Source organism: Ictidomys tridecemlineatus, chromosome 3 (assembly GCF_052094955.1).
Source record: "Ictidomys tridecemlineatus isolate mIctTri1 chromosome 3, mIctTri1.hap1, whole genome shotgun sequence".
NCBI classification, from domain to species: Eukaryota; Metazoa; Chordata; class Mammalia; order Rodentia; family Sciuridae; genus Ictidomys; species Ictidomys tridecemlineatus.
Window position 1 is genome coordinate 14,802,156 of NC_135479.1, and position 24,764 is coordinate 14,826,919.

At 48.7% G+C, this 24,764-nt stretch overlaps 3 protein-coding genes across 8 annotated transcripts; 2 read left to right on the forward strand and 1 right to left on the reverse strand.

The window, feature by feature from the left end:
• Positions 1 to 1,874: 1,874 nt before the first annotated feature.
• On the forward strand, positions 1,875 to 12,093 carry Smarcd2 (SWI/SNF related BAF chromatin remodeling complex subunit D2). 2 transcript variants are annotated; one of them, XM_005328204.4, is made up of 13 exons: positions 1,876 to 2,379; positions 6,829 to 7,013; positions 7,207 to 7,249; positions 7,386 to 7,508; positions 8,780 to 8,935; positions 9,392 to 9,487; positions 9,619 to 9,720; positions 9,861 to 10,022; positions 10,183 to 10,280; positions 10,445 to 10,580; positions 10,738 to 10,860; positions 10,956 to 11,057; positions 11,131 to 12,093. In XM_005328204.4, exons 1-13 carry the CDS (start codon positions 2,164 to 2,166, stop codon positions 11,182 to 11,184), a joined length of 1,596 nt encoding a protein of 531 aa, XP_005328261.2. In that variant the 5' UTR covers positions 1,876 to 2,163; the 3' UTR covers positions 11,185 to 12,093. The 2 variants fall into 2 exon arrangements, with proteins under 2 accessions (XP_013215374.2, XP_005328261.2); XM_013359920.4 differs by lacking the exon at positions 8,780 to 8,935 and having other exon boundaries at positions 1,875 to 2,379.
• On the reverse strand, positions 10,344 to 17,217 carry Psmc5 (proteasome 26S subunit, ATPase 5). 3 transcript variants are annotated; one of them, XM_078041889.1, is made up of 13 exons: positions 17,061 to 17,217; positions 16,441 to 16,512; positions 14,528 to 14,597; positions 14,115 to 14,212; positions 13,889 to 13,945; positions 13,583 to 13,813; positions 13,236 to 13,362; positions 12,958 to 13,148; positions 12,763 to 12,861; positions 12,568 to 12,678; positions 12,379 to 12,465; positions 12,180 to 12,266; positions 10,344 to 11,258 (listed from the first exon to the last, which is right to left on the reverse strand). In XM_078041889.1, the coding sequence occupies exons 1-12, from the start codon at positions 17,082 to 17,084 to the stop codon at positions 12,213 to 12,215; spliced, it is 1,221 nt and encodes a 406-aa protein (XP_077898015.1). In that variant the 5' UTR covers positions 17,085 to 17,217; the 3' UTR covers positions 10,344 to 11,258; positions 12,180 to 12,212. The 3 variants fall into 3 exon arrangements, with proteins under 3 accessions (XP_077898015.1, XP_005328262.1, XP_021584084.1); XM_005328205.5 differs by lacking the exon at positions 10,344 to 11,258 and having other exon boundaries at positions 12,165 to 12,266; XM_021728409.2 differs by lacking the exons at positions 10,344 to 11,258; positions 17,061 to 17,217 and adding an exon at positions 14,693 to 14,816 and having other exon boundaries at positions 12,165 to 12,266.
• Ftsj3 (FtsJ RNA 2'-O-methyltransferase 3) lies at positions 17,199 to 24,761 on the forward strand. 3 transcript variants are annotated; one of them, XM_078041888.1, is made up of 22 exons: positions 17,199 to 17,248; positions 17,370 to 17,523; positions 17,607 to 17,699; positions 17,868 to 17,973; positions 18,317 to 18,363; positions 18,466 to 18,545; positions 18,971 to 19,070; positions 19,164 to 19,358; positions 19,674 to 19,789; positions 19,900 to 20,004; positions 20,089 to 20,189; positions 20,421 to 20,501; positions 20,591 to 20,740; positions 20,854 to 20,989; positions 22,490 to 22,674; positions 22,808 to 22,925; positions 23,007 to 23,275; positions 23,514 to 23,599; positions 23,680 to 23,779; positions 23,886 to 24,069; positions 24,149 to 24,243; positions 24,334 to 24,761. In XM_078041888.1, the coding sequence occupies exons 3-22, from the start codon at positions 17,633 to 17,635 to the stop codon at positions 24,524 to 24,526; spliced, it is 2,514 nt and encodes an 837-aa protein (XP_077898014.1). In that variant the 5' UTR covers positions 17,199 to 17,248; positions 17,370 to 17,523; positions 17,607 to 17,632; the 3' UTR covers positions 24,527 to 24,761. The 3 variants fall into 3 exon arrangements, with proteins under 3 accessions (XP_077898014.1, XP_040124535.1, XP_040124537.1); XM_040268601.2 differs by having other exon boundaries at positions 17,200 to 17,248; positions 17,370 to 17,507; XM_040268603.2 differs by having other exon boundaries at positions 17,201 to 17,248; positions 17,370 to 17,709.
• Positions 24,762 to 24,764: the final 3 nt, after the last annotated feature.

A 24,764-nucleotide genomic window follows, 5' to 3' on the forward strand; every position in this document is an offset into this window, starting at 1 on the left:
ATTTTTATGTGGTGCTGAGTATTGAACTCAGTGCCTCACACGTGCTAGGCAAATGCCCTACCACTGAGCCACCACTGAAGTCCTTGTTTTATCTTTTCTTAATTGCATGCATTAGTTTGCCTCTTTTCCAGTGTGGTGGTTGTCTACAAAGGGGACTGTATCAGAATTACTGGGTTGGCTTATTTTTATAATGCAACAATGGAAGCCATTGGATTGGAGGGAAGGTTGGCAGGGATCATTTGCAATAGCTCCCCAGAGGATTCTGATTCCCTACTGCCCCTAGCACTTTCTCCTAAACTACTATTGTTCTAGAAGCTTGAAAGAGTGGAAATAGACATTAATTATCCATCTTAAGGGTTGGGGAAGGGCCATGGTTCAATGACTGAAACAATTTCAGTGGCCTGTTCCCAGAATGACAGGTAACCAACTCAGGGAAAAACAGGAGAGGGATCTCTGAGAAGTCAAGAGGCAGAAACACAGTCACAGCAGAATTTATCACTGTAACAACGATAAAAAGAGGTACAGGTGAGAACTAATTTCTAAAAAGGGCTGGAAGACTGCTATAAACAGTATCTGGAGTGCTATGGTGCAGGAAAGGAAGGAAGCAATCAATCACTTGGCTGGAGATGAAAAAGCAAATATTTTCATAGGGAAAAAAATATCTATAGTGGCTACCCTACCCCAAAGTGTAGTTGACTCAGAGCACCCCTTGGAAGGTTGATTAGAAATGCAGAATCTTGGGTCCTGCTCCCACCTGCTGAATCATAAACTTCATTTAAAAAATTTTTTTTTGTGATGCTGGGGATTGAACTCAGGGACTTGTGCACTGATGCAAGCACTCTACCAATTGAGCTATATTCCTGCGGGCCCACCTACTGTTTTTAACAAGGAGCCTTAGGTATTTGTATTTTATAATGTTCATTAAAGTATAAGAAGCACTGATCTGTATTGGGGAAGGAAACTCCACACCACCACAGGGTTGGTCCCTAGCACAGCCGCAGCACTTTATGTTAGACACCTCCTGAAAACAGGCCAGTGGTTTCGGAAAAAGTACCTAATTTTTGAAAACGTGGTGTTATAAATACTGGAGAAAGAACTTAAAGAAAAACTACTGGGAGGTATATTTTTATGCAAATTTCCTTCGACTAGAAATATTTCCTGTGAAGTAAAGTACCAGGCTTCCTTGAAGAAAGACAAATGTGCGATAAGACAGAGGCGTCCGGCCAAGTCAACCGTTCACACAGCTGGATCAAATCTGGAGCCGCTCATGTCCCCTGGCAGCTCTGAGCAACCAGGATGAGCTTTTTAAAAAGAGCCCAGGTGGTGGCTCTTCTGCCCCAGAGAACAGTTCTAAAAGCTCTTTAACGCTGAAAATGAAGAACGACTGACTTCAGCGAGATCCTGTCTTAAAAAACAAAAAGGGCTGGGGCTGTAGCTGAGTGGTAGAGCGCCCCTGGGTTTAATCCCTAGTGCCCCCCACCAAAAAAAAAAAAGAAAGAAAGAAAAGAAAGAAAGAAAAATAAGAAACACTTGACAAAAGTACTTTCAGAAAGTACGGCTGAGCATCTTGGGAAGGCACCTACAACCAGCAGAATGCTGTAGCAGCAGAGGCCCCAGCTGACCTTCGACCTCTGACCCCGCCCCTGGCTTGGCGCTTCCATGCGCAATTTCCGCTCCCGCCTCTCCAGCAAGGGGCAGGCCCAAGGAATGTGGGCGGGGCTCTGACGCCGGCGGTTAGGCGCGGTGTCTGTTAGGGGCGGGTCTCGCGAGGGGCGGGACTTGAAGAGGCATTCTCCATTGGGCTGCTAAGTAGAGGCGGGGCATAGCCCTCGCCCGAGTTGGGCGGGGCTTGGAGTGAGTGACCGCCTCTGGTAACTAGACTCAACCGATCAAACCTGCCAAGGCCCGCGGCGGTAGGCGGGCCCGCAGGAGATCCCGGATCCGGATCTATCGTGCAGGAGCGGAATCAGGGTCGGCTCTGACCCAAAGCGGGTCTGTGAGGAACTCGCGAACTTGGATTAGGAAATCCCGGAACCCGGATCGGTAAACCTCGGAACCCGGAATTAAGATTGGAAAGTCCCGGATCGCGGAGCACAGCGCGCGGAGCGGACTCGACGCGGAACCCGGAGGCCGGATCCGAGCACCGCGGGACGGGACGGAGCTATGTCGGGCCGTGGCGCGGGCGGGTTCCCGCTGCCCCCTCTGAGTCCCGGCGGCGGCGCCGTGGCTGCGGCCCTGGGAGCGCCGCCTCCCCCAGCGGGACCCGGAATGCTGCCCGGCCCGGCGCTTAGGGGCCCGGGGCCCGCTGGAGGCGTGGGGGGACCCGGGACCGCCGCCTTCCGCCCTATGGGCCCCGCGGGCCCCGCTGCTCAGTACCAGGTGAGGCGGGCCGGCGGGCGGTCGGCGCCGCGAGGGCGCCAGGTTATATTGCCTGGGGTCCTTGAGTGAGGTCTCTGGAGGAGTCTGTGGATGGAAGGCGCAGGGGCCTTGTAGGAGGAATTCTCAGGAGCCAGTGAAGGGCCAGGTTGGGGACTCGGATTGCGTCTAAGGAATGGTGGCAGAGTTAAAGAAAAGGGTGAGAGGAACCCTACGGTGGTGGAAGGTTTGATGCAGTTGGAGGAATCTCTTGGCTTCCTGGCACAGGGATTCTGCATGAGAGATGGAGGCGTTCTGGGAGCCAGGGAATTGTGGGCGCTTGCGTTGAGAAGTCTAGTGCAGGTTCTGGGTTGGGAAGTCCTGAGAGTTGATGAAGTTTTGGAAAAGGGTCCTTACTGAGAATCCAGGGTTACCCAGCATTGGCCTCGGTCCCACTCTAGGTCTGCCCTGTTTTTTATAGTTGAGAACTGGCAGAGCCCTAGCCTGTCTTGAGATGGCTCCCAGCTGCTAGCTAGTAAGGAGGAAGGAGGCTTCCCACAGCGTGGGAGGCAGAAGGGCTCTGGGACTCTAGCCTGTGCAGGAGCAGGCTGGACTCCCTGGTCAGGTCCAGGCTCTGGCCAGGATTACTCTGGGTTAGACCAGAGACAGTGATGGCCAGGCCTGAGGAAGACCCAGCCCAGTAACAGCATTCTGGGCAGACTCTTCTGGGCTTCCTGCCTGGTGTCATTGTCCAGGAGTTGATGAGTCTTGAGGAGCTGAATGGCTCCATGGAGTCTTGCTGTTCTGGGCTGGAGGAGCTTGCAGCTGCAGGAGTTGCTTTCAGAGGGTACTGTCCTGATCCCTCGAAGACAGCATCTCAAGTTGCAGCTTCAAAGGCCATTAAGAGGCAGAGAGTTAATCTTGTGGTCAGCCTGACCCTGTTATGGGACTGGCCAGTTCCCCAGTTTCATGTTGTCCCAGAATGCTTGGGAATTGTGTCCATCCTTTTTTCTACCTCACTCCGCTTTTATTTAGTTTCCAAGTTCTGACAATGCCATATCCTAACCCATGTTGTGCTAATGTCTGAAGGTGTGCATTGTGGCTTCCTTTGTTATCTCCTGGTGTTCTCAGGTAGAGGTCCCAGAAGTGGATCCTCAAGGGATACACATAATCTGCTAAGGCCCCTGAGCCCTCACTTTCAAAAGAGATGCTTATTTAACTGGGGATAGTGATTTTTCCCTTACTCTTCATTCCCCTTTCTTTTTCGAAAGAAAACAATGGGTTTGAGTATGAACAGAGACAAACGTGGTTCCAAGGACTGCAAATGCTGTCCATCTTTCCCATCTTGTTCTCCGCCATGGTGATTCATGGTTCCAGGGTGTTGCTGAGTGTCCCTGCATCTGTCATTCTAGTCATTGGGCCTATTAGCTAAGACCTGGCCTGGGAGCTTCTTGTGGGCTTTTGGCCTTGGAACAGACAAAAGCCTCTTCAGTTTCCTTGGCATGGAACCCATAGGAAATGTGCCCTTGGGAAAGCCCCTGTAAGGATGGATTCCATAGTGTTTCTGGGGAATGGCCTTGGGTCTTGTGACAATCCCAGGCTAGCTGGCTGGATAGCTCTCGGCTGCTAGGTATAGGGCAGGAGATAGCTCTGAGCCTGGACTTCCCATCCCACAAGTTTCCCATCATCATCTCCCCATCCTACTCCTCAGAGGGGTAGAAGAGATAGATGGGAAGAACCACCCAGCTAACTTTGGTTAAGTTTAAGGGGAATCTTGTTGCTTTCTTTCTAAGTCCAGTTGTATGACTTCCAAGAGAAGGACTTGAGGTCTGGGGAACAAAGGAGTTCCTGTCTGTTAAGTCTTTGTGGAGTAAGCAGAAGAACAAGGATTTGGGAAAACAGGTAAACCTGTTGAAAGAAGGGATGTGACAGTCCATCTCCCTCCAGAGAGTGGTTCTAGCTTTGGATCACAATCAACTGAAAAGCTAAAACAAACAAACAAAAAACCCAAATGAAAAAAAAAAAAACAACAACCATGTATCACTGCGTTTACTCCAGAGTTCAAAATACTTTTTTTTTTTAAGAGAGAGAGAGAGGGAATTTTAATATTTATTTTTAAGTTATCGGCGGGCACAACATCTTTGTTTTATGTGGTGCTGATCGAACCCGGGCCGCACGCATGCCAGGCAAGTGCGCTACCACTTGAGCCACATCCCCAGCCCCAAAATACTTTCTATTCATGGGTTGGGGTATCATGTTCTCCAGCTGAGGCTCTTAGGTCCAGCCACCACCAGGTGTATTAGGGGCACAGGTTTTGGATGGAGCAGAGCCCTAGATTGCTCCCCTGGAGGCTGTAGCCCAGCCTCCTGCCCTGTTCTCCTGGGTGGTTGTCAAGCTTGGAATATGGATGGGTGCTGGACCAAAGGAAAATAAATTGCTGTACCTTCTGGGTTTCAGATGAATGAACCAGACCAACCTAACTCTGATGCAGGTAGGGAGGCTGGGAGGCTGAGTTGTTAAAAAAAAAAAAAAAAAAAAACTTGAGTTGTTTTGAAGGGGAAGGAATTACTGGTGCTTTCAAGCTCAGGTGTGGAGCTTTGCAAGGCTGAGCCAGGACTTGAACTGTAAGCAGCCTTCCTCTGGGGGCCCTGGGTGAGCTAGAGGCTCAGAGCCCAGGAAGTCTAGAGGATATCTCCAGATTAATAAAATGGTGCCTATTATAGGTCCTCCTGTGCTGCCTAGTCTTGGGATTTCCTGTTACCTGAGCACCTGCCCAGGAGAACTGTGTGGTGCTCCAGGTTTTGTGAACCCTAGTGAGTAGTTTCCTGGGGACCACATCTCACTAGCTCACTCTTTGCAATTGTTTCTTACCTTTGTCCTAAGCATTGGGAAAAACTCAAACCTGAGAGAGCTGGTCTGGGTTTACAGCTGTGGCCACACTGAGTCCAGTCCCCGCCCCCACCCCGTTCTTCTGTGATCTCCTGCTATGGCTCATTAAGGCAGAAAAACCAGGCTGTTTTTTTGCCTTTCAACAGCTCTGATGAATCTCTTCCTGACAGGGAGAGACTGTGGCAGGACTCCTGAGGTCCCAGGGCCCCCTATTTTAACTCCTCATTCTACAAACTCTCCTACTGTACTTCCCCTGTTTCCTTCCCCATGTCTCTGGGCCAAGTTTTCTTCATTTCGTATCTGGTCACAAATCAGAGTTGCAGGGGCAGGGCAACTGTTGGGAACATCGGTTCTGTGCTCCATTAAGAGGCAGGGGAGACTCATCTCCAGGATGCTGGGGTGGGGAAAGATCCTTTGATTTGGTGAGAGTCTCCACCCAGCCTGGGTTGGTTGGCTGGTTGTGCTAGTTGCATAATCTGGGCCCTGGGGCCAGTCCCGGGAAGCTGCCAGGGACAGTGTGTGCGAAGCAGAGCTGCCAAACAGGCCTTGCAGGCAGCAGCCATGGAAAGGGGGTTGAGGGGTGGAGGTGACTCCCAGATGGGCTCTACAGAAATGCTAGGGAGCTGAGCCTTTCCTGGAAGATGTTTCTGCAGGCCTTTAAAGAACTATTTTTGTCATCCAGATTGCGGCTGCTGACCCTGTGACTCTGCTTCTTACATCCGAAGATAATCTGATCCCCATTTTCTGGTTTGGGATTGCTAGGGTTAAATTGAGACAGCATCAGCCAGGCCGCCAGGTGGTGCCTGGGTCAAGGGCAGAGAGCCAGGTGCAAGCTGCTCTCATTCCCACAGGCTACCCAGGGGCCATAGCTTCCCTTTTGGGGTCTTCTGGCTCAGAGGCAGGTAGGGGTTAACAGTAGGGAGTTGAGAGAAGGATTAAGTTCTGGTTGTGGGTAGGGGCCATATTGTGACCAAATGGTCTCTGTACTTTGCCTGAGGCTGTCTCCACCTATTGGGACACATCCATGCCATCCTCCTGTTGTTGCCACCTGGGGTACCTCTGCCTAATAGTCTTGCCAACATACTGACAGCCTCTTTCAGTCACTATAAGGTTGGTGATAGGAGTGGACACTGGACTCCTACACCCTTCTGACTGTGACACGGCCCCCAGGCCTCCCCTCCATGCTACTTTCTCAAGATGGAGGGAGAAGGAGGGGAGTGCTTAGTGGGACCCTCTGAGTGCCTCAAAGCCTCAGGGAGCAGGGTCACAGCATGCTGGGGCTGGAAGGCAACAGTGGATCTTGAGAAGCTCCCTTTCCCTCTGTAGGCAGCACTCTCCTCCCACCCCTGGTTCTGGCAGCCTCATTTGCTGGCACAGCTGCAAAGGCGGTTGCAGGGGCAGGGCAGGTGTGGTTTACACCCTGTACTTAGGAGCCAGCTCCCCTTTGTTCCCAGCCTCCAGTGGGGCTCCCCATGTGCTGCTCAGGGCCAGGCCTGACTACAGAGAGGGATGGAGGGCATAAGCTACCTGCCTTGTAGGTTCCTGCCACTGACCTATGCACCCCCACTGGCTTACTTTCCCCAGCGGCCTGGCATGTCCCCAGGGAGCCGGATGCCCATGGCTGGCTTGCAGGTGGGACCCCCTACTGGCTCCCCATTTGGTACTGCTGCTCCACTTCGACCTGGCATGCCACCCACCATGATGGATCCATTCCGAAAACGCCTGCTTGTGCCCCAGGCCCAGCCCCCGATTCCTGCCCAGCGCCGGGGGTAAGACCATTAATTTCTCCTACTCTGCCTAGTCTAGCTCTGGTGGTAGCAGATTTCCTTCTATCCCAAGAGCTTTGATGACTGAGGGAGACCTCTGGCTCCCTGGGGAAGATTGCTGGGGACTAGAGGGGTGGGTGGGGGGCAAGAATCCTTTGGACTGCTAACCTCTCAAATGAGTTTCTGTCCTCCCCAGGTTAAAGAGGAGGAAGATGGCAGATAAGGTTCTACCTCAGCGAGTGAGTATGTTGGGAGGGAGGTCTCCCCACTGTCTGGCCATGTGGGAGGCCATCTCCACCTACCCAGGGATGGGGAAGGAAAGAAAGAAAGAGCCAGAGCTGCTAGAAGCAAGCTGTTGAATTCCTTCACCCTCAGATTCGGGAGCTTGTCCCAGAGTCTCAGGCATACATGGATCTCTTAGCTTTTGAGCGGAAGCTGGACCAGACCATTGCTCGCAAGCGGATGGAGATCCAGGAGGCCATCAAAAAGCCTCTGACAGTATGTGCAACTCTGATTACCCGGGGCTTTCCCAAAATACTTTCCTCCCTTTCCTGCCTCCACCTTGTTTCCAGGGTCAAGTGAGGGTCTGCATTGAACTAGAGCAGTATTTTTCACATGCAAGATGCAGCTCAAGAGTAGAACATGAACTCACTTTAATGTGTTGGGGTCATCATGTTTTAAATGAATATAGTATAAAATATAAAAATATGTCATAGTAATTAAGTACTTTTTTTTTCTTTCCTAGATTGAAATGGGGATTGAGCCTGTGGCCTCATACATGCTAGGCAAATGCTTTACCATTGAATCACATCCCCAGCTCCTGGGTGATTATTTAAAATGTAAATGAATGGCTCAGGAGGTCCAAGACCAGCCTTAATAACTTAGTAAGACCCTGTCTCAAAATAAAAACAAAAAGGACTGGGAATGTAGTTTAGTGGTAAATGCCCCTGGGTTCACTCCCCAGTTACAAAACATAAAAGTTAAAAAAAAAAAAAAAAAAGTTATGGATCATGTGGTCAAAAGTCTGAAAGCTGCCAAAGAGTAGATAAAGGTAGTAGGGTGGTTCCTTTTTTTTTGTAACCCAGGGAGACTTTACCACTAAGCTATGTCCTTAGGCCTTATTTTTTTAATTTTAGGACTAGGTCTTGCTAAGTTGCTGAGGGTCTTCCTTAGTTGCCTAGGCTGGCCTCAAATTTGTGATCCTCTTGCCTCAGTCTCCCCAGTTGCTGGGCTCATAGGTGCACCATCACACCGGCCTGGATAGTTCCTTACCATCTCTAGAGAAGCTTTCTTTCATTCTCTGTTCTCCTAAAGAATAGTCTCCTGAGTGGTGAATGCTTTCCAAGAGACTAGGATATTTGGGGGGCCATGGTGGTTATTTGGGTTTCATTTAAAATATGAGCTGGAGTCTTTATTTCTTTGTTTTTTTTTTTTTTTTTGGTGGTGCTATGGATGAAATTCAGGGCCTCGCACATGCTAGGCGACACTATACCACAAAGCCAGACTCCCAGCCCCAGGGGCTTCTGACTTGCTTGACAGCACCCTGTGTGTACCCATCATGCTGCCAGTCCCACTGTGTTGGCATGAATGGTGATACATCTGTTTTCCCTATACAATTGTGTAGGATTACTGCTTCCAGTTCCCTGTGCCTACCAAGGTCCCTGGCCCATAGCACTCAGTATGGATTGCTGAATGAGTTCATATGGGAAGATTGGGTAACGATTTCCAACTTTTTGTCCACCTCTAGTTGATTGTTTTCCCCTCTTTAGCAAAAGCGAAAGCTTCGGATCTACATTTCCAATACATTCAGTCCCAGCAAGGCAGAAGGTGATAGTACAGGAACTGCAGGGACCCCTGGGGGAACTCCAGCAGGGGACAAGGTGGCTTCCTGGGAACTCCGAGTGGAGGGAAAACTGCTGGATGATGTGAGTTGGGGATGGAAGTGTCTGGAGGGGAGGAAGCCTGTATGGGTTTAAGATTGGGACCAGAAATGGGCATTCCCAGAGAAGTCCTGCCATAGGGAGAGGACACAGCCCCAGCTAACTAGACGCTCAAGTTTTTGTTTTGGTGGTGCTAAGAACAGAAAGGACATCAGACATGCACTCTACCATTGAGCCACCCCCAGCCCCAGGTTGAAGATGTGTAGTTATTACAGGAACCTCCCTGAGATGGCAGCCAAGTGTCTGGCTGGCAGTGGGGCTGCATCTTTCCTGTACTGGTCTCTACCCAATCTGACAGCTTCTTTGGGGACCAGGATTCACCAGTGCCCTGAATTCCAGGGCCAAAACAATATTCCTTTTGGGGGCTTAGCACATGGCTTTTGGTTCAAGAACTCAGCAACATCCCCTTGCCCCCATCTCATAATCCCTTCCCATTCCCAGCCTAGCAAACAGAAGAGGAAGTTTTCTTCATTTTTTAAGAGTCTCGTCATTGAGTTGGACAAGGAACTATATGGACCTGACAACCACCTGGTGGAGGTAAGAATGGCTCTCAGGCCTGGGGAGAACTTAGTACACCAGCCACAGGCTGATGGGTCATTTGGGTAATGGTCAAGTACTCTTGGAGCTTTCTCCTTGGTGATAAGCACAATTCCCTCCCTTGTTGTTAGTGGCACCGAATGCCCACCACCCAGGAGACAGATGGCTTCCAGGTGAAACGACCAGGGGACCTAAATGTCAAATGCACCCTCCTGCTCATGCTGGATCATCAGGTGACAGATACCCTTAGGGTCATGTCCAGGGTCTTAGGGACTTGTGGGGGAGGGCAGGTTTCTATTAACCCTTCCTGTCCCTGCTGTTCTGCTTTGTTTTTCCACAAGAACCCTCCTGACTCCCCTTTGTTCATCTCCAGCCTCCCCAGTATAAACTGGACCCTCGGCTGGCAAGGCTGCTGGGAGTGCACACACAGACAAGGGCTGCCATCATGCAGGCCCTGTGGCTTTATATCAAGCACAATCAGCTGCAAGATGGGCATGAGCGCGAATACATCAACTGCAACCGTTACTTCCGCCAGGTTAGCTGGGTGCTATCCTTTGTCCTCCCAGCCCCTGCCTGTTGCCCTGGACCCCCAATGGGCTAGTTCTTGGCCAGTATTTTGACTGCTGTCCTTGCTGGCCCTGGAATGGTCCACACCTCCTGTGCTCAGGCATCACCACCTTTGGTGCTCTTTCCAGATCTTCAGCTGTGGCCGACTCCGTTTCTCTGAGATTCCCATGAAACTGGCTGGATTGCTGCAGCATCCAGATCCCATTGTCATCAACCACGTCATCAGGTAAGTGGAAGGAGATGTTTAAGCTCTTTGAAGAGCAGATTCACCCATAGCTTGATAAAAAGCTAGAGGCACAGCAGGTTGGTTTATTGCACAGAATGGGCCCCAGGAAGGTATGATGGACATGGGGAAGCATGTAGCCTTCTTTTCCTGTGCACTGCCTGCAGTGTGGACCCAAATGACCAGAAGAAGACAGCCTGTTATGACATCGATGTGGAGGTGGATGACCCATTGAAAGCTCAGATGAGCAATTTTCTGGCCTCTACCACTAACCAGCAGGAGATTGCCTCTTTAGACGTCAAGGTAGGTCCTCTACCTCTACCACCTTCTCTGGGACCCAGGACGAGAGTGGGCCTGTTATTTTCATACTTAAAGCATGTTGGGGATAAAATCTCTGGCTCAGGAAGTGGGAACAGACCCCATTGGTAGAGCATATCTGACACATGCACCCCTTCCCCAGATCCATGAGACCATTGAGTCCATCAACCAGTTGAAGACTCAGAGGGATTTCATGCTCAGCTTTAGCACTGACCCCCAGGATTTCATCCAGGAATGGCTCCGTTCTCAACGCCGAGACCTCAAAGTATGGTCTTCTTTCTGGGTGATTTTTATCCCCAAGTACTGTTCTTTCAGTCCCAAAGGCAGATTGGCTTAGGGGTTATTCTGGGCTCTCTGCAGATCATCACTGATGTGATCGGAAATCCTGAGGAAGAGAGACGGGCTGCTTTCTACCATCAGCCCTGGGCCCAAGAAGCAGTGGGGAGGCACATCTTTGCCAAGGTGAGGCTCTGCCCAGTCTGTCCTCCTTTGGTTGTGAGTGGCAGAGGTCTGAGCCATTCTTTTCCTTCTCCAGGTGCAGCAGCGAAGGCAGGAACTGGAACAGGTGTTGGGAATTCGCCTGACCTAACTGCTCAGGGATCTCTTCCTTCCATCTCAGCCCCAGAGCCTGGCAGGGGACCATCTTCTGGGACCTGGCTATGGCTGAAGACATGTAGGATGGGGTGAGGGGGTGACAGTGTCTCCTGTTAACCTCTACTCCCCAGCTTTAGTTTTCATAAATGTAGAGATAGGATTCCTCGTTGCTTGGTCCCCAAAGCCTTATTACTTACTTTTCGCGTTGGCTTTAATTGGGTTCTCAAGATAGAAGCCTCTTCTGCTCCCTGCAGGCAGGCCCAAGTAGGACTGCTGGAGGCTGTGCTTTGTTGTCGTAACAGACATTTGGAACCAAAGGCTGCTGGGTTTGCTTGTTTACAGGCTCCCCCTTTGGGCCAGAGCTGGCTCTGAGGAGCTGGGTGAGGAAGAGGAGGCGGCCCAGCCCAGACTCTTCCTAGCCTTTCTAAACCAAAGTTCTTTGCCATTCCTACAACCCAGCCTTGCTGCTGGTATTTTCCTCTTTTGGGTATTTGCACTATTTGGGGAGCAGGATTTTCTATGTGGGAGCCACTTTTTTGTACAGGGGTTAAGCTGGGGTTTTTCAAGGAGCCCTATTTGGCGCCTCCTTTCTTATTTTCTTTCCTCAATCTATGCAAGCGGCTATAGCCGCCATCATCTCCTGGGGTGCCAGGGGGCTGCCCCTCTACCCAGGTGCTTAGGCTGGGGGAGCTGGAGCCTCCTACAGAGAGGAGGGGACACACCACTACCCTAGCCCAGCCAGAGGTAGGGGTATGTTGCGCGTGGTGGAGGGCATCATAAGGTTAGGGGAGGCTGGGAGGATTGTTGTTGTCCTTTGGAGCTTAGTCAGGAGGGTGGGCCTAGGGCTTGGCAAAAATGCCACTTCTGGCAGGTTTGGAAATTTCCAAATAAATTCTTTTGTTTACTGGTGGTGTCCATACCTGGTCATTGAACAGTGTGACCACTCATTAACATAATGTAATGAAGTTCTAGAGGGCTTGTCCCACAGACCTTTATTTAAGGGATCCACACAAAAGACATCCCTCACTTCCAAAGTTTCTTGATGGACATGTTTTTCTCACTATCCTTCTGCATGACCTGGAGAAAGAGAGCAAGCACATGAGCATTAAGCCACAAACTCAATGAACACAAGCCTAAACCCCTACTCCACAGCCGCCATCAGCAAAGAGAGAAAGGTGGAGGAACGTACCTTGGCTACTGCCATCTCAAAGTCCTCCTGGGTGACGTGGACTCGCCGTTCCCGTAGTGCATACATGCCAGCCTCTGTGCATACACCCTGAGCAAGAAAAGGAAGCTGAGGCCCTGTTGCTATGCCCCCTCATCCCCGAGTTAGTTCAGAACTTCCTGGTATTACCCCATTTCTCTGGACTTCAATTACCTTAACTTCAGCTCCTGATGCTCCTGGCATCAACTCGGCAATTTTTCTCAGGTTGATCCCCCTGGTCAGATTCATTTTCCGAGAGTGAATCTTCAAAATGTCCAGTCGGGCCTAGAAACAGGAGGAAAAAAAAGCCCTGAGCTCCACTCCCTACCCCTATAGACAGAGCCACTTAAGGTACTGCCCATTACGGACCTCCTCATTGGGAGGTGGGAATTCAATTTTCCTGTCGATGCGCCCAGGGCGAAGCAGTGCAGAATCCAAGATATCAATCCTATTAGTAGCCATAATAACCTGAGCAAAGAAAGAGGAGAAGTTTAGCTAAATTCTTTTTTAGCTTGCTTGTCACCCCAGGCCTTCCCTTGGCTTGTTCTGAGGCCACCACCTCACCTTAATATTCTTAGTGGCCTCAAAGCCATCCAGCTGGTTGAGCAGCTCTAGCATTGTGCGCTGCACTTCACTGTCCCCTCCAGAGCCCCCTTCCAGCCGTGAAGAGCCAATGGAGTCAATTTCATCCATGAAGATAATAGATGGAGCATGTTCTCGTGCCATGACAAACAGCTCCCTCACCATTCTTGCCCCTGTGCAGAGGCCAACCTGGTGTTAGGAGCTACTGAGATTTGTACCCTCCACTCTTCTACTTGGTTTGCCCATTCTTAGCCAGTTACCTTCCCCGATGAACTTCTGTACTAATTCAGAGCCAGAGACACGAATAAAGGTACAGTCTGTATGATGAGCCACAGCCCGGGCCAACAGTGTCTTCCCTGTCCCTGGGGGTCCATACAGCAGCACTCCCTGGGGGAAATAGCAGGATTCAGGGCAGAACGCCAGCCTAACTCAGTGAACGTTTAGTGAGTGCTGGTTTGTATCTGCTCACTTACTAGAGATTGGAGATACAAAAAAATAAATATCAAGGTCTCTTCAGAGCTTATATCCAAACCAGTTTAGTGGCCTAGAAACCTCTCCCCCAGCCAAGAGAGGAGGGAGGATAGCCCATCTCCAGGAGAAGCCTCACCTTGGGTTGTGCAATGCCCAGTGCTTCAAAGAGCTCAGGGTGCTTCACTGGCAGCTCAATCACTTCTTTGATCTCCTTGATTTGTTTGTCCAGCCCACCAATCATTTCATAAGTTGAATCTGGCACCTTCTCCACCATCATCAGTGACACCAGAGGGTCCACTTTGTTAGGTAGGATCTTGTGCAGAGTGTAGCTGTCATTTCTTAGAGCCACCCGACAATTGGGTGTCACCTGAATGGAAGGGTCAAGTTTCAGGAAGTAGTGCCCTAGGAACTGACCACCCCTACCCTCACCAGCTCCACTCACATCATTGATGTCGATGTTCTTGTCCACATCTACGACAAACTTGCCCTCAGGATGTACCTGAAGAAACAGGGGCTCATGACCTTCCCTGACAGCCACCAACTCACCAACCTCACCCAGGAAGACCCATGGGATTCCTAGAATAACATGATAGAACACTGTCTTCCCAAGGCTTCATACAAAGGGTGGGAGTGCAGTGGACAACATGCTGGTCCCATTCTGCTTTTACCTTGACCAACACTTTCTTCTTATCCATGGCCCGAACTACTTCTCCCACATAGGAGCCCTGTTCCTGCAGCAGCTGTAGCTCCTCTCGCAATAGGCGAACTAGATGGCAAAAGACACAGTGGTGACCTTGCTTCCCCTCCCCTGAACTCAAACTCAACATGCACAAACCAAGTAATACTTTAATAAAAGTTTTGAAGGGAAGGTCACAGTCAAAAAAGATAAAATTCACATCTTGAAGGGGTTTACATCAGAACTCTTGAGAGAGATGTACACAGAAAACAACTACATAATGACGGTGGGCAGCATCTCCATGGAAGGGAAGGAAATGGAACTGCTGAGTCTGCAGGTCAAGGAGATTAGGAACAGCCACACCTCAAACCACATACATGTAGCTTTCCCTATATCCCCCCTCACCTTTTGCATTTAGTTCATTCCTCTGTGCCTGCAGCCGCCGGAGGTTTTGGCTTTTATCATTCACAATCAGCTGTGGAAGGCAAGAGACAAATTCCATTACCCCAGAGCAACAGCAGGATCTTGGCCAAGACCCTCACAGGCAGATGTGAACCATGGGAAAATCACCTGCATGTTATTTCAGATTCTCCAGTAGGATCCTAATGACCCTGTTCAGTCCTCCAAGAGTCCCTTAGGAGTCTAGGGCAGCCACCACAAAAGGTTGTGTAATACTGGTCCAGGAAAAAAGAATCTAATAGAGAAAAGTTACAGCTGGCTTGTGTAGTGACTTTCTTTTGAAGAGGCAATGGAGAGAGCTTTGTTATTTATTATTGGTACCAGGGATTGAACCCAGGGGTGCTTAACCACTTAACTAGATCCCCAGCCCTTTTTATTTTGAGATGGGGTCTGAGTTGCTTAGGGCCTTGCTAATTTGCTGAGGCTGGCTTTGAACTTGCGATCCTCCTGGCTCAGCCACCAAAGTTGCTGGGATTACAGGTGTGCACCACTGTGCCTGGCCCAGTCCTTTTTATTTTGAGATGGAATCTTGCTAGATTGCTGAGGGCTTCATTAAATTGCTGAGGCTGATTCTGAACTTGCAATCTTCCTGTCTCAATCTCTGTCTGCTGGGATTACAGGCATAAGCCACTGCACCCAGCAAAAGACAACTTTAAGTGAGAGGCCTTAATTCTAGCCCAGCTACTGTCAATTAAAAGGTAAAGCAGGGGCTGAGGTTGTGGCTCAGTGGTAGAGTGGTTGCCTATCATGTGTGAGGCACTGGGTTCGATCCTCAGCATCACATAAAAAAATAAATTTATTAACCTGTCACCAAACTGCACAGCATTAACAAACCTGCTTCATTTCAAGACTACTTGAAGAACAAATAAAATCACATGTAGAAGCAATAATAAATGATAAACCAAATACAATATCTGCAAATGTACCTGGAGTTTGGAAATTGTCCTCGTGCCCCTCTATCCCACCTATTTCTCTTGCTTAGCTTTTTTTTTTTTTTTTTTTGTGGTGGTGGGGAGCTAAGGATTTAATCCAGCAGCATTTTACCACTGAGCCATATCCCCAGTCCTTTTCATTTCTTTTGAGAGAAAGTTCTTGCAAAACTGCTGAGGCCCAAACTTGTAATCCTCCTGCCTCAGCCTCCTGAGTTGCTGGGGTTACAGTTGTCCACCATCATGCTGGTTCTGGTTTAGCTCTTTAATATAGAGCACTGGGTTGCTCTGTTCCTTTCACTCAGTCCCCATGACATCAGTGTTGTCCAGACTTCTCAATACTGTCCTTCCTCAAGTTCCTAAAGTTTCACCTGCCCCAAACTTCCTGATATCCTGGGCATATGCCTTCCATTTTATAAGAATTCCTTGCATTTACACTTCTTCCAAAAACTACAGCCTTAGGCTAGTGGTTCCTTTTCTTTTTCTTTTCTTTCTTTTGTTTTAAAGAGAGAGAATTTTTTTTTAAAATATTTATTTTTTAGTTTTTAGCGGACACAACATCTTTGTTTGTATGTGGTGCTGAGGATAGAACCTGGGCTGCACGCATGCCAGGCGAGGGCGCTACCACTTGAGCCACTCCCCAGCCCTAGTGGTTCCTTTTCTATTAAAATTTCACACTTGCAGAAAAGTAACATTTGTGAATACTCCTGTCCTCACAGAGGAGGGGCTTAAAGAAAACAAGAGACTGGCTTATGTGATATACTTTAAACGACTTGTTACTTCTTGCACTTTTCTGAAAACTAAAAAAAAAAAAAAAAATAGGAAAATAGCTTCTTCCACTGCATTCCTGATGGAATTATATAGAACTGTGGTTCTCTCAATTCTCTTCCCTTCCAACTCCCCTCACCCTGCCACCCAGTTTGTTCTTACCTGGAGTTCTTCAATCTTGGACAGATAATATTGACGGAGTCCGCTGCCTGCTTTTCCCTCTTCCAGTTCCATCTGAAGACAGACACAGTGTAGTTACTGAATGTGAGGATAAACATCCAAGAGATAAAGCCACTTTCAGGGCACTTCTCCATAAGGCCTGTCACCAGGCAGCTCTGGGTAGGAGAAATCCCTAATTCCTCCCTCCCTTTTCTCTCTCCCTTTCCCAAGACCAAAATGTCAGGATGCAGATACCAACTACCTTCTAAGAGTTTTAGGAGGATAAAGAAACCGTATACACCGGAGTGCTGCGCATTGTGGCAAGCGCCATATACATCCAAAGTGTTATTACTACACAGAGCCAGCATTAAGGACTGGCATACGGTCTACTGTGACTTATCCTATCTCTCCACACTCCACTTCTACCCAGCCCCTGCCGGACTCGCCGGTGGCGGCGCTGACACAGCAAATCCGGGCTCAGGCAAGGCCCAGTTTGGATTGGTCCACCTAACTCCGGCCCACTTGATCCTCTTGTCCCAGCCCGCTCCCCACCTAGAATCATGCCTGCTCCACACCCTGCCACGGTCTCTACCCGGCTGCAGATGCAGACACCGTCACCATACCTGCTCTGGCCCGTCAAGCGCCATCTTCTTTCTTCAACGGAGACCGCCGGCATCCGCGCTGCCTTATTGCGCAGGCGCGGAAGCGAGGGCTTGAGGTCTGAGGACTCAACAGAGAAGAGTTCCGGGTCAATGGGCGGGGTGTGAGGGGAGACGCGAAAGGGAGCTGATGGGAAGAGTGGTTTCTCGAGGTCAGGAAATTTGTTAGGAACTGTACATGAAAGGGAGATCCTAGTTGTTGCTTCTTAGAAACTAGGTATTTATTCGTTGAAATATGCTCTTATGGTCCCAACTTTCAACTCGTACATCTAGGGGCAAAATTTGAAGATTAATGGACACACTCAAGATGGCGAAGGAGTTGACGACAGAGACGCAGAGGGCGCAAACGGAAGCGGAAGTTCGCTTGCTGTCTGCATGTGCTGCTGCTACTGTGGACGGCGCTGGGTTGAGGTTTGGAAAGCTAGGGGTGGGTTGTGGTTGTTGCGAGAGGTGGGAAATGGAAGCGGAATTTGTTTAAAAGATACGTCCCAACTCCTGCTTTCTCCCCAGATTGAGTGACATTCATCCTTTTCATTATGGGCAAGAAGGGCAAAGTCGGCAAGAGTCGGCGGGACAAGTTTTATCACCTGGCAAAGGAGACTGGTAAGTGAGGGTACGTACTTGGAGAGAACGAGAGAATGATCTTGATCCTCATCGTTTTGCCTTTTCGAATATTGGGTTCTTTTTCCGCAGAAGGGGTGGTGGGTTATGAATCTGGGGAAGTCCTGGAAAAGCGCTACGCGAACCATATTGTTTTGTCACCAACCCCAGGTTATCGTTCCCGCTCTGCTTTCAAGCTGATCCAACTCAATCGCCGCTTTCAGTTCCTGCAGAAAGCTCGAGCCTTGTTGGATCTGTGTGCTGCGCCAGGAGGCTGGTGCGTAACACACCATTCTCTCGAAGGCAATTTCCTGGCCCTGACTGGCTTAGAGTTGCATTGGTTAAGGTCGGGATTCGGAGCTTTCCTGACCTGCAGTGCAATAATTCTAGCTTCAGATTTTTGTGCATTCCAGCCATTGGTCTCTTCTAAACCTTGAGGGATAATCCAGTGCCAGGGAAAGGGACATTTCTTGACAGGAGAAAAGGCTTGTAATTGTAATGTATATGACATGATTGTCCACTCTATGGCAATTGCCACTAACAGTGAGAGTGAGAAATCTCATTGCTAAGGGAGGGAAAGGGACAGTCCTAGGTATTTTAATCTCTGTTCTTTTTCATAGGCTGCAGGTGGCTGCCAAGTTTATGCCTGTGTCCAGCCTTATTGTAGGTGAGTAACAGGCGATTCTCCTGGTATTTTAGGGAATGTGTATGAGGTACCACTTCTTGCTTGAGGCAGCCCTTTAGAGTACTCTGATCTGATTTTTCCCAGGAGTGGACTTGGTTCCAATCAAGCCTCTCCCCAATGTGGTGACTCTCCAGGAGGACATCACTACAGAACGATGTAGGCAGGTAATATGAATCTCTCTCTCCCTGTCCCTTTATATGCAAATATGCATATCCTTCAAGTCACCCTAAAGGCATTTTTTTTTCCTATTTATTATACTGTGAGCGAGTGTCTGCATGACATCTCTGACAGGCCCATGAGAATCCCAGTGTGCACCTCAATCTTAAAGAGTCAGGGATGAAGGTGATTGGAATTGGGGGAAGGTCAGAGACTTTAGTGAAGTGCTTTCCAGTGGATTATTGTACTTCAATTTTCATAAAGTTGGAGATGTATAAGTTTTGTTTCCTGTTGTATTCCCCAGTGTCTGGCACAGGATCTGGGCCATGGAGGCCACTCAGTAAATAACTGGATGATATAGATAGTAAACTGGGAAATGTATTCTTAGCCATTTCTGTGTTTCTGATGCCGTAATCCCTTTGCTTCTCTGTAGGCCCTAAGGAAGGAGCTGAAGACCTGGAAGGTTGATGTTGTACTTAATGATGGGGCCCCCAATGTTGGGGCCAGCTGGGTCCATGATGCTTACTCACAAGGTGCAGGGTGTGTGGGCTTGGAGAGGAGAGTGGAGGTGGAAGTGGTATGCCTGCAGGCCACATGGGTCCTCATTGACTGTCTCTGTCCTATAGCCCACTTGACACTGATGGCTCTACGTCTGGCTTGTGATTTTTTGGCTCGTGGTGGTTGCTTCATCACAAAGGTTTTTCGTTCTCGAGATTATCAGCCCTTGCTGTGGATATTCCAGCAGCTCTTCCGCCGGGTCCAGGCCACAAAACCCCAAGCCTCTCGCCATGAATCTGCAGAAATCTTTGTAGTCTGCCAGGGTGAGTATTATTTCCTTCTTTATCTTGATCCAGCCTCCTAACTGCCAAACCGCATTTTGTGTTGTTTTTGTTTTGTTTTGGTACCAGGAATTGAACCTAGGGACACTGAACTACAGAGCCACATTCCCATCTCTGTTTGGTATCTTATTTAGAGTCACGGTCTTTCCAGGTTGCTAAGTTCCCACCAAGTTTTGCTGAGGCTGGCTTTGAACTCATTATCCTCCTGCCTCAGCCTTCTGAGTCGCTGGGATTACAGGAGTACACCACCACATCCAGCTCCAAACCACATTTTGAAATATGTCTTAACTATTTTAGGATTTCTGGCTCCTGACAAGGTTGACAGTAAATTCTTCGATCCCAAGTTTGCCTTCAAGGAGGTTGAAGTTCAAGCTAAGACTGTTACTGAGTTGGTGTCCAAGAAGAAGCCAAAGGTATGTTTGGGGTTGGGGGCCAAAGGTCCTGGAACTCTGGGGAGGCTCTGCCCCTCTGAGTCATTCAAATAGCTCAGAAGTGACTGCTCACCCATTTTTCTCTCCATAAGGCTGAAGGCTATGCTGAGGGTGACCTTACTCTTTATCACCGCACTTCAGTCACTGACTTCTTGCGAGCTGCCAACCCTGTTGACTTCCTCTCCAAGGCCAGCGAAGTGAGTTTTCAGACTCGAGGAATGTAAGGGAGCTCTGGTCACAGGACCTGAAAATCTCCCTTGACTCCTATTCTTTCCAAATAGATTTCAATAAATGATGAAGAATTGGCACAGCATCCAGCCACCACTGAAGACATACAGGCATGCTGTCAGGACATCAGAGTGCTGGGGCGCAAGGAGCTCAGGTATGCAGTACAGTGGGCATTGGGACCAGGAGCCCTGAGGACAAGAAAAGGTCTTTTCTTTGAAACCATGACATTGGATTTCTGGGAAAAGTGTACTCTTGTGCTGGAGGTTAGTGATTGAGACCTGAGCTTTAGCATTTATGTGGCTGAAACCTAAAAATTAAACCATGGGCTGAAAATAGAAGAGGGGACAAGGACAAAGGAAGAGATGCTAATATATTTCTGGAGCAGGTCACTACTGAACTGGAGAACAAAACTTCGACGATATGTGGCCAAGAAGCTAAAAGAGCAAGCAAAGGCACTAGACCTCAGGTGAGGTGGGAACTAAACTGAGATAGCTAAACTAGGTGTTGAAGGAAGTGTCTGGCAAAATAACCAAACTCCTTGGACTGCTTTGTCAGTCTTAGCTCAGGAGAGGAGGAGGAAGGTGAGGAAGAGGAGGAGTCAACAGGTGGAACCACAAAGCAGCCTTCCAAGGAGGAGGAAGAAGAGGAGCAACTAAACCAAACCCTGGCGGAGATGAAAGCCCAGGAGGTAGCAGAATTAAGGAGGTGAGGGGAAATCCAATACACAGTTCCTCAGTGCCTGAAGGTAGTAGAATGGAAAGCATGGATGGGGAATCTTCAGAGCCCAGCAGGTTTAGACCCTCAACCCATCCCTTCAGGAAGAAAAAGAAGTTGCTACGTGAGCAGAGAAAGCAGCGGGAACGAGTAGAACTGAAGATGGATCTGCCTGGGGTTTCCATTGCGGATGAGGGGGAGACAGGCATGTTCTCCCTGCGCACCATTCGGGGTCACCAGGTGAGGTGGGGTTGAGGGTAGAGATTGAGGAAACAGTGGTCAGTTTGGGTACCTGGAGGTGGGAGGATTGGGTTAAGTGTGCTGAATTATCATGAGGTTTGGTTGCTGACTTCATCTGTAAAAAGAATTGGCAGGCAGTGGGGAGACTGGAGATAAAATAAGAGCCATCTGCACACAAAGGCCAAAAAGAAACAGTGATGAATGAGGAAGATTTGTGTGTTATAGATTTATGATTCGGGAATGAGAATACTAAGACCACAAGTTTAGGTTATATTAGATGCAGCCAGGGCATCTGGTTACCAGCACAGGTGAAAACAGGGTGTCCTTTAGCAGGAAGCAATGTTTTTTAGTTCCTTGTTACCAAGTTAGTACCTCATGTTAAGCTGTTGGGTCATGCACTGAGGAACAAGCTTTTTCCTATTAAAAACTGTGACAAGCCAAACAAGTTTTTGTGACTTTTGTGTGGGAATGACACAATACAGACCATCTTTATTGCCTAGGAAAGACAGTAGAGCCTGGTGGCCCTAGAGCAGACACAGGCTTAGTCTCAGATCCAGATCTACCACTTGAACTGTGTGACTCTGAGCTCATTCCCATTTACCTTTTTTCTGCCTCAGTTTTCTCATCTGTACAACAGTAGTAGAACATGTTAACTGTTTTTGTGAGAAATTTTTTAAAAACATCGTTGGGTGCAGTCCCTGTTGTGGTGAACACTGAAGAAATAATAGCTCTTTGCCATGATTAAAATAGATTTTGGTGTTGTGGTACATATCTGTAATCCTAGCTACTTAAGAGGCTGAGGCAGGAGGGTTGCCAAGTTCCAGGCCAGTGTGGGTAACTTAGCAAGACCCTAAAAAGGACTGGGGACATAGGCGAGTGATTGAGTGCCTCAGGTTCAATCGCAGTATCACACAAAAGATTGAGGTTCTGATGTTTGAAGTGAAACAGACAGGTTGTCTGGGCTGCTAGTCTCAGTGGAATCAAAGTATAGATGTGTTCTCAAGTAATTCAGGTGCTTTCTGAGAGGAATTTTTTAAAAAAATATTTTATTGCTGATGGAGAATCAAACCCAGTGCCTCACACATGCTAGACAATTACTCTACCAAAGAGCCACAACCCCAGCCCATTGTTTTTTTGCAATACTGGGACTTAACTTAGGGGTGCTCTACCACAGAGCTACATCCCCAGCCCTTTTGAGTTAGGGTCTTACTAAGTTGACCAGACTAGCCTGGAACTTGTGATCCTCCTGCTTCAGCCACCCAGGTTGCTAGAATTACAGATGTGTGCCACTGGATTCTGGAAGAGTGATTTTTTTAAACCAGTAAGTGGACTGGACCTGAGTGGGATGTTTTAGACAAGCCACTCATATTCCAGGGTTATAGCTGCCCTGTCTGTGAAAGGAGATCATGTATTTATATTTCTAGTGTTGCTAGGAATTAAGATATTGGATATGAGAAAACACAGTAGGTTTCCTTGAATATTTGATCTGTTTTTCTTTAGTTGTTAGAGGAAGTAACACAAGGTGACATGAGTGCTGCAGACACATTTCTGGCTGATTTGCCAAGAGATGACATCTATGTGTCAGATGCTGAGGACAACGATGATGATGCATCTCTGGATAGTGATCTGGATTCAGAGGAGTTGGCAGGAGTCAGTAGACATCCAGTTCTAAAGGACCAAAAGAGGTAAGGGGTGTGTGTGTGTGTGTGTGTGTGTGTGCGCGCACCAAAGGAAGTGCCACCACCCTTAGCTCAACTTCTGAGGCAGAGTCCACGTGGGGGGTACTAAATGTCTCTCAACTTTTTATGGGGTCTGTAGTGTGCGGTTTACTCAAGTAGATAAAGAGGAAGAGGTGGAAGAAGAAAATCCACTGTTGGTACCACTGGAGGAAAAGACAGTGCTGCAGGAAGAACAAGCCAATTTGTGGTTCTCAAAGGTAAGAGGAAGCTGGGAGCAAGGCTGATGGGACACTGGAATTCCTAGGGATAAAGGGAGTTGAAAATTTCTTGCACCACAGGATGGCTTCAGTGGGATTGAGGATGATGCTGATGAGGCCCTAGAAATCAGTCAGGCCCAGTTATTATATGAGAGCCGCCGGAAGGGGCAGCAGCAAAGAAACCAGCAGCTACAGCCACCATCACCTTCCAGGAAGTCTCCCCAGTGCCAGGATGAGATCCCCAAGAGGATAGAGGCTCCCTCCGGAACAAAAAGTGCCACTCATCCTGGAGGGGAAGAAAGAGATGGCAGCTCAGAGAGTGATAGCAGTAGCAGCGAGGATGAAGAGAGGTGAGTGAGTACAGCTGATGGGAAACTGGATGAAGAGGAAGCAGTAGTGTGGGTCATTGCTCTAGTATGGGCATTCCCTATAACGTTGGCTATATTTAGGGAGCTTTAAAATACGTGTTTCTGACTTATTTGGCCTAGGGCACAACCTGAATTCCTGCAAGTTCTTTTAAGTGGCTTAAAGTAGGAAGCAATGAGAGGCACAGGAGAGGGTAGAATATAATCCTTTTATCTTCCACAGCTGGGAGTCATCCCATGGTAAAAAGCGAAGCCGGAGATCTAAGTCTGATAACGACGGATTTGAGGTAGTGCCTATTGAGGACCCAGGTGAGAGCTTTATACAGAGTGGAATGAGACCAGTGGGAATCTGTTGGGAATCGGGGTTTGACTTTTGTCCTTTCCTATAGTGAAACATCGGATTCTAGATCCTGAAGGCCTTGCTCTAGGTGCTGTAATTGCCTCTTCCAAAAAGGCCAAGAGAGACCTTATAGACAACTCCTTCAACCGGTAAGGGGGACAGAAAATCATCAGGTGTAGTTGGCTATATGGGTGATTTCTCTTCCTAAAGAAGCCTGGAGTGGTTGGTTGATGGACTGATGTCTGTTCCACGTAGGTACACATTTAATGAAGATGAGGAGGAGCTTCCAGAGTGGTTTGTGCAGGAAGAGAAGCAGCACCGGATAAGGCAACTGCCTATCGATAAGAAGGAGGTGGAGTATTACCGGAAACGTTGGCGGGAAATTAATGCACGTCCTATCAAGAAAGTGGCTGAGGCCAAGGCTAGAAAGAAACGGAGGGTAAGTGGTAGGGGATGCCTGGAGTTAGGTGTGGATAGAATATGGGAAGAGAGGTCACCTGACTGAGGCCCCCTCCCAGATGCTGAAGAAGCTGGAGCAAACCAAGAAGAAGGCTGAAGCTGTGGTGAACACAGTGGACATCTCAGAACGAGAGAAGGTGGCACAGCTAAGAAGGTAATTGAGGGGAGTATATGCACAGAGGCACATTAGGGTAAAAGAACAGCAGAAATCAGACCTCTAACTCATCTGCTTTCCCCTTTGTAGTCTCTACAAGAAGGCTGGGCTTGGCAAGGAGAAACGCCAAGTCACCTATGTTGTAGCTAAAAAAGGTGTGGGCCGCAAGGTGAGGCGGCCAGCTGGAGTTAGAGGTCATTTTAAGGTGGTGGACTCCAGGATGAAGAAGGATCAGCGGGCACAACAACGTAAGGACCAGAAGAAAAAACAGAAGCGGAAGTGAGAGCTACCTCCTTATGGGAAGATACGGTGCAGCTCCCATCATAGTTGACTGAGTAGGCTGAGAGGAGGAGCCACAAGATGTCATTATGGTTCGAGGATGGTCCCTCAGACCCCCATACTCCTGCATGGTGCTGAATGAAGAGTCAGATCATTAAATCTTAAGGAATTTTAGCATTGGCCATGTTTGTTATAGCTTATTCTTGGGCCTTCTGAATAAAAACCAAAATGATAGCACAGAT

Bases quoted from the DNA above. Each gene is read 5' to 3' on its own strand.
- Psmc5 (XM_078041889.1), bottom strand. From the start codon at position 17,084: ATGGCGCTTGACGGGCCAGAGCAG. The intron at 16,513-17,060 runs GTATGGTGACGG...GTCTGTCTTCAG, and splicing joins CGCTTGACGGGCCAGAGCAG to ATGGAACTGGAAGAGGGAAA. The intron at 13,149-13,235 runs GTAACTGGCTAA...GCCTCTGCACAG, and splicing joins ACAGAAGTTCATCGGGGAAG to GGGCAAGAATGGTGAGGGAG.
- Ftsj3 (XM_078041888.1), top strand. From the start codon at position 17,633: ATGGGCAAGAAGGGCAAAGTCGGCAAGAGTCGGCGGGACAAGTTTTAT. The intron at 20,741-20,853 runs GTGAGGGGAAAT...CCATCCCTTCAG, and splicing joins GAGGTAGCAGAATTAAGGAG to GAAGAAAAAGAAGTTGCTAC. The intron at 24,244-24,333 runs GTAATTGAGGGG...TCCCCTTTGTAG, and splicing joins AAGGTGGCACAGCTAAGAAG to TCTCTACAAGAAGGCTGGGC.
- Smarcd2 (XM_005328204.4), top strand. From the start codon at position 2,164: ATGTCGGGCCGTGGCGCGGGCGGGTTCCCGCTGCCCCCTCTGAGTCCC. The intron at 7,250-7,385 runs GTGAGTATGTTG...CTTCACCCTCAG, and splicing joins ATAAGGTTCTACCTCAGCGA to ATTCGGGAGCTTGTCCCAGA. The intron at 10,281-10,444 runs GTAAGTGGAAGG...CACTGCCTGCAG, and splicing joins GTCATCAACCACGTCATCAG to TGTGGACCCAAATGACCAGA.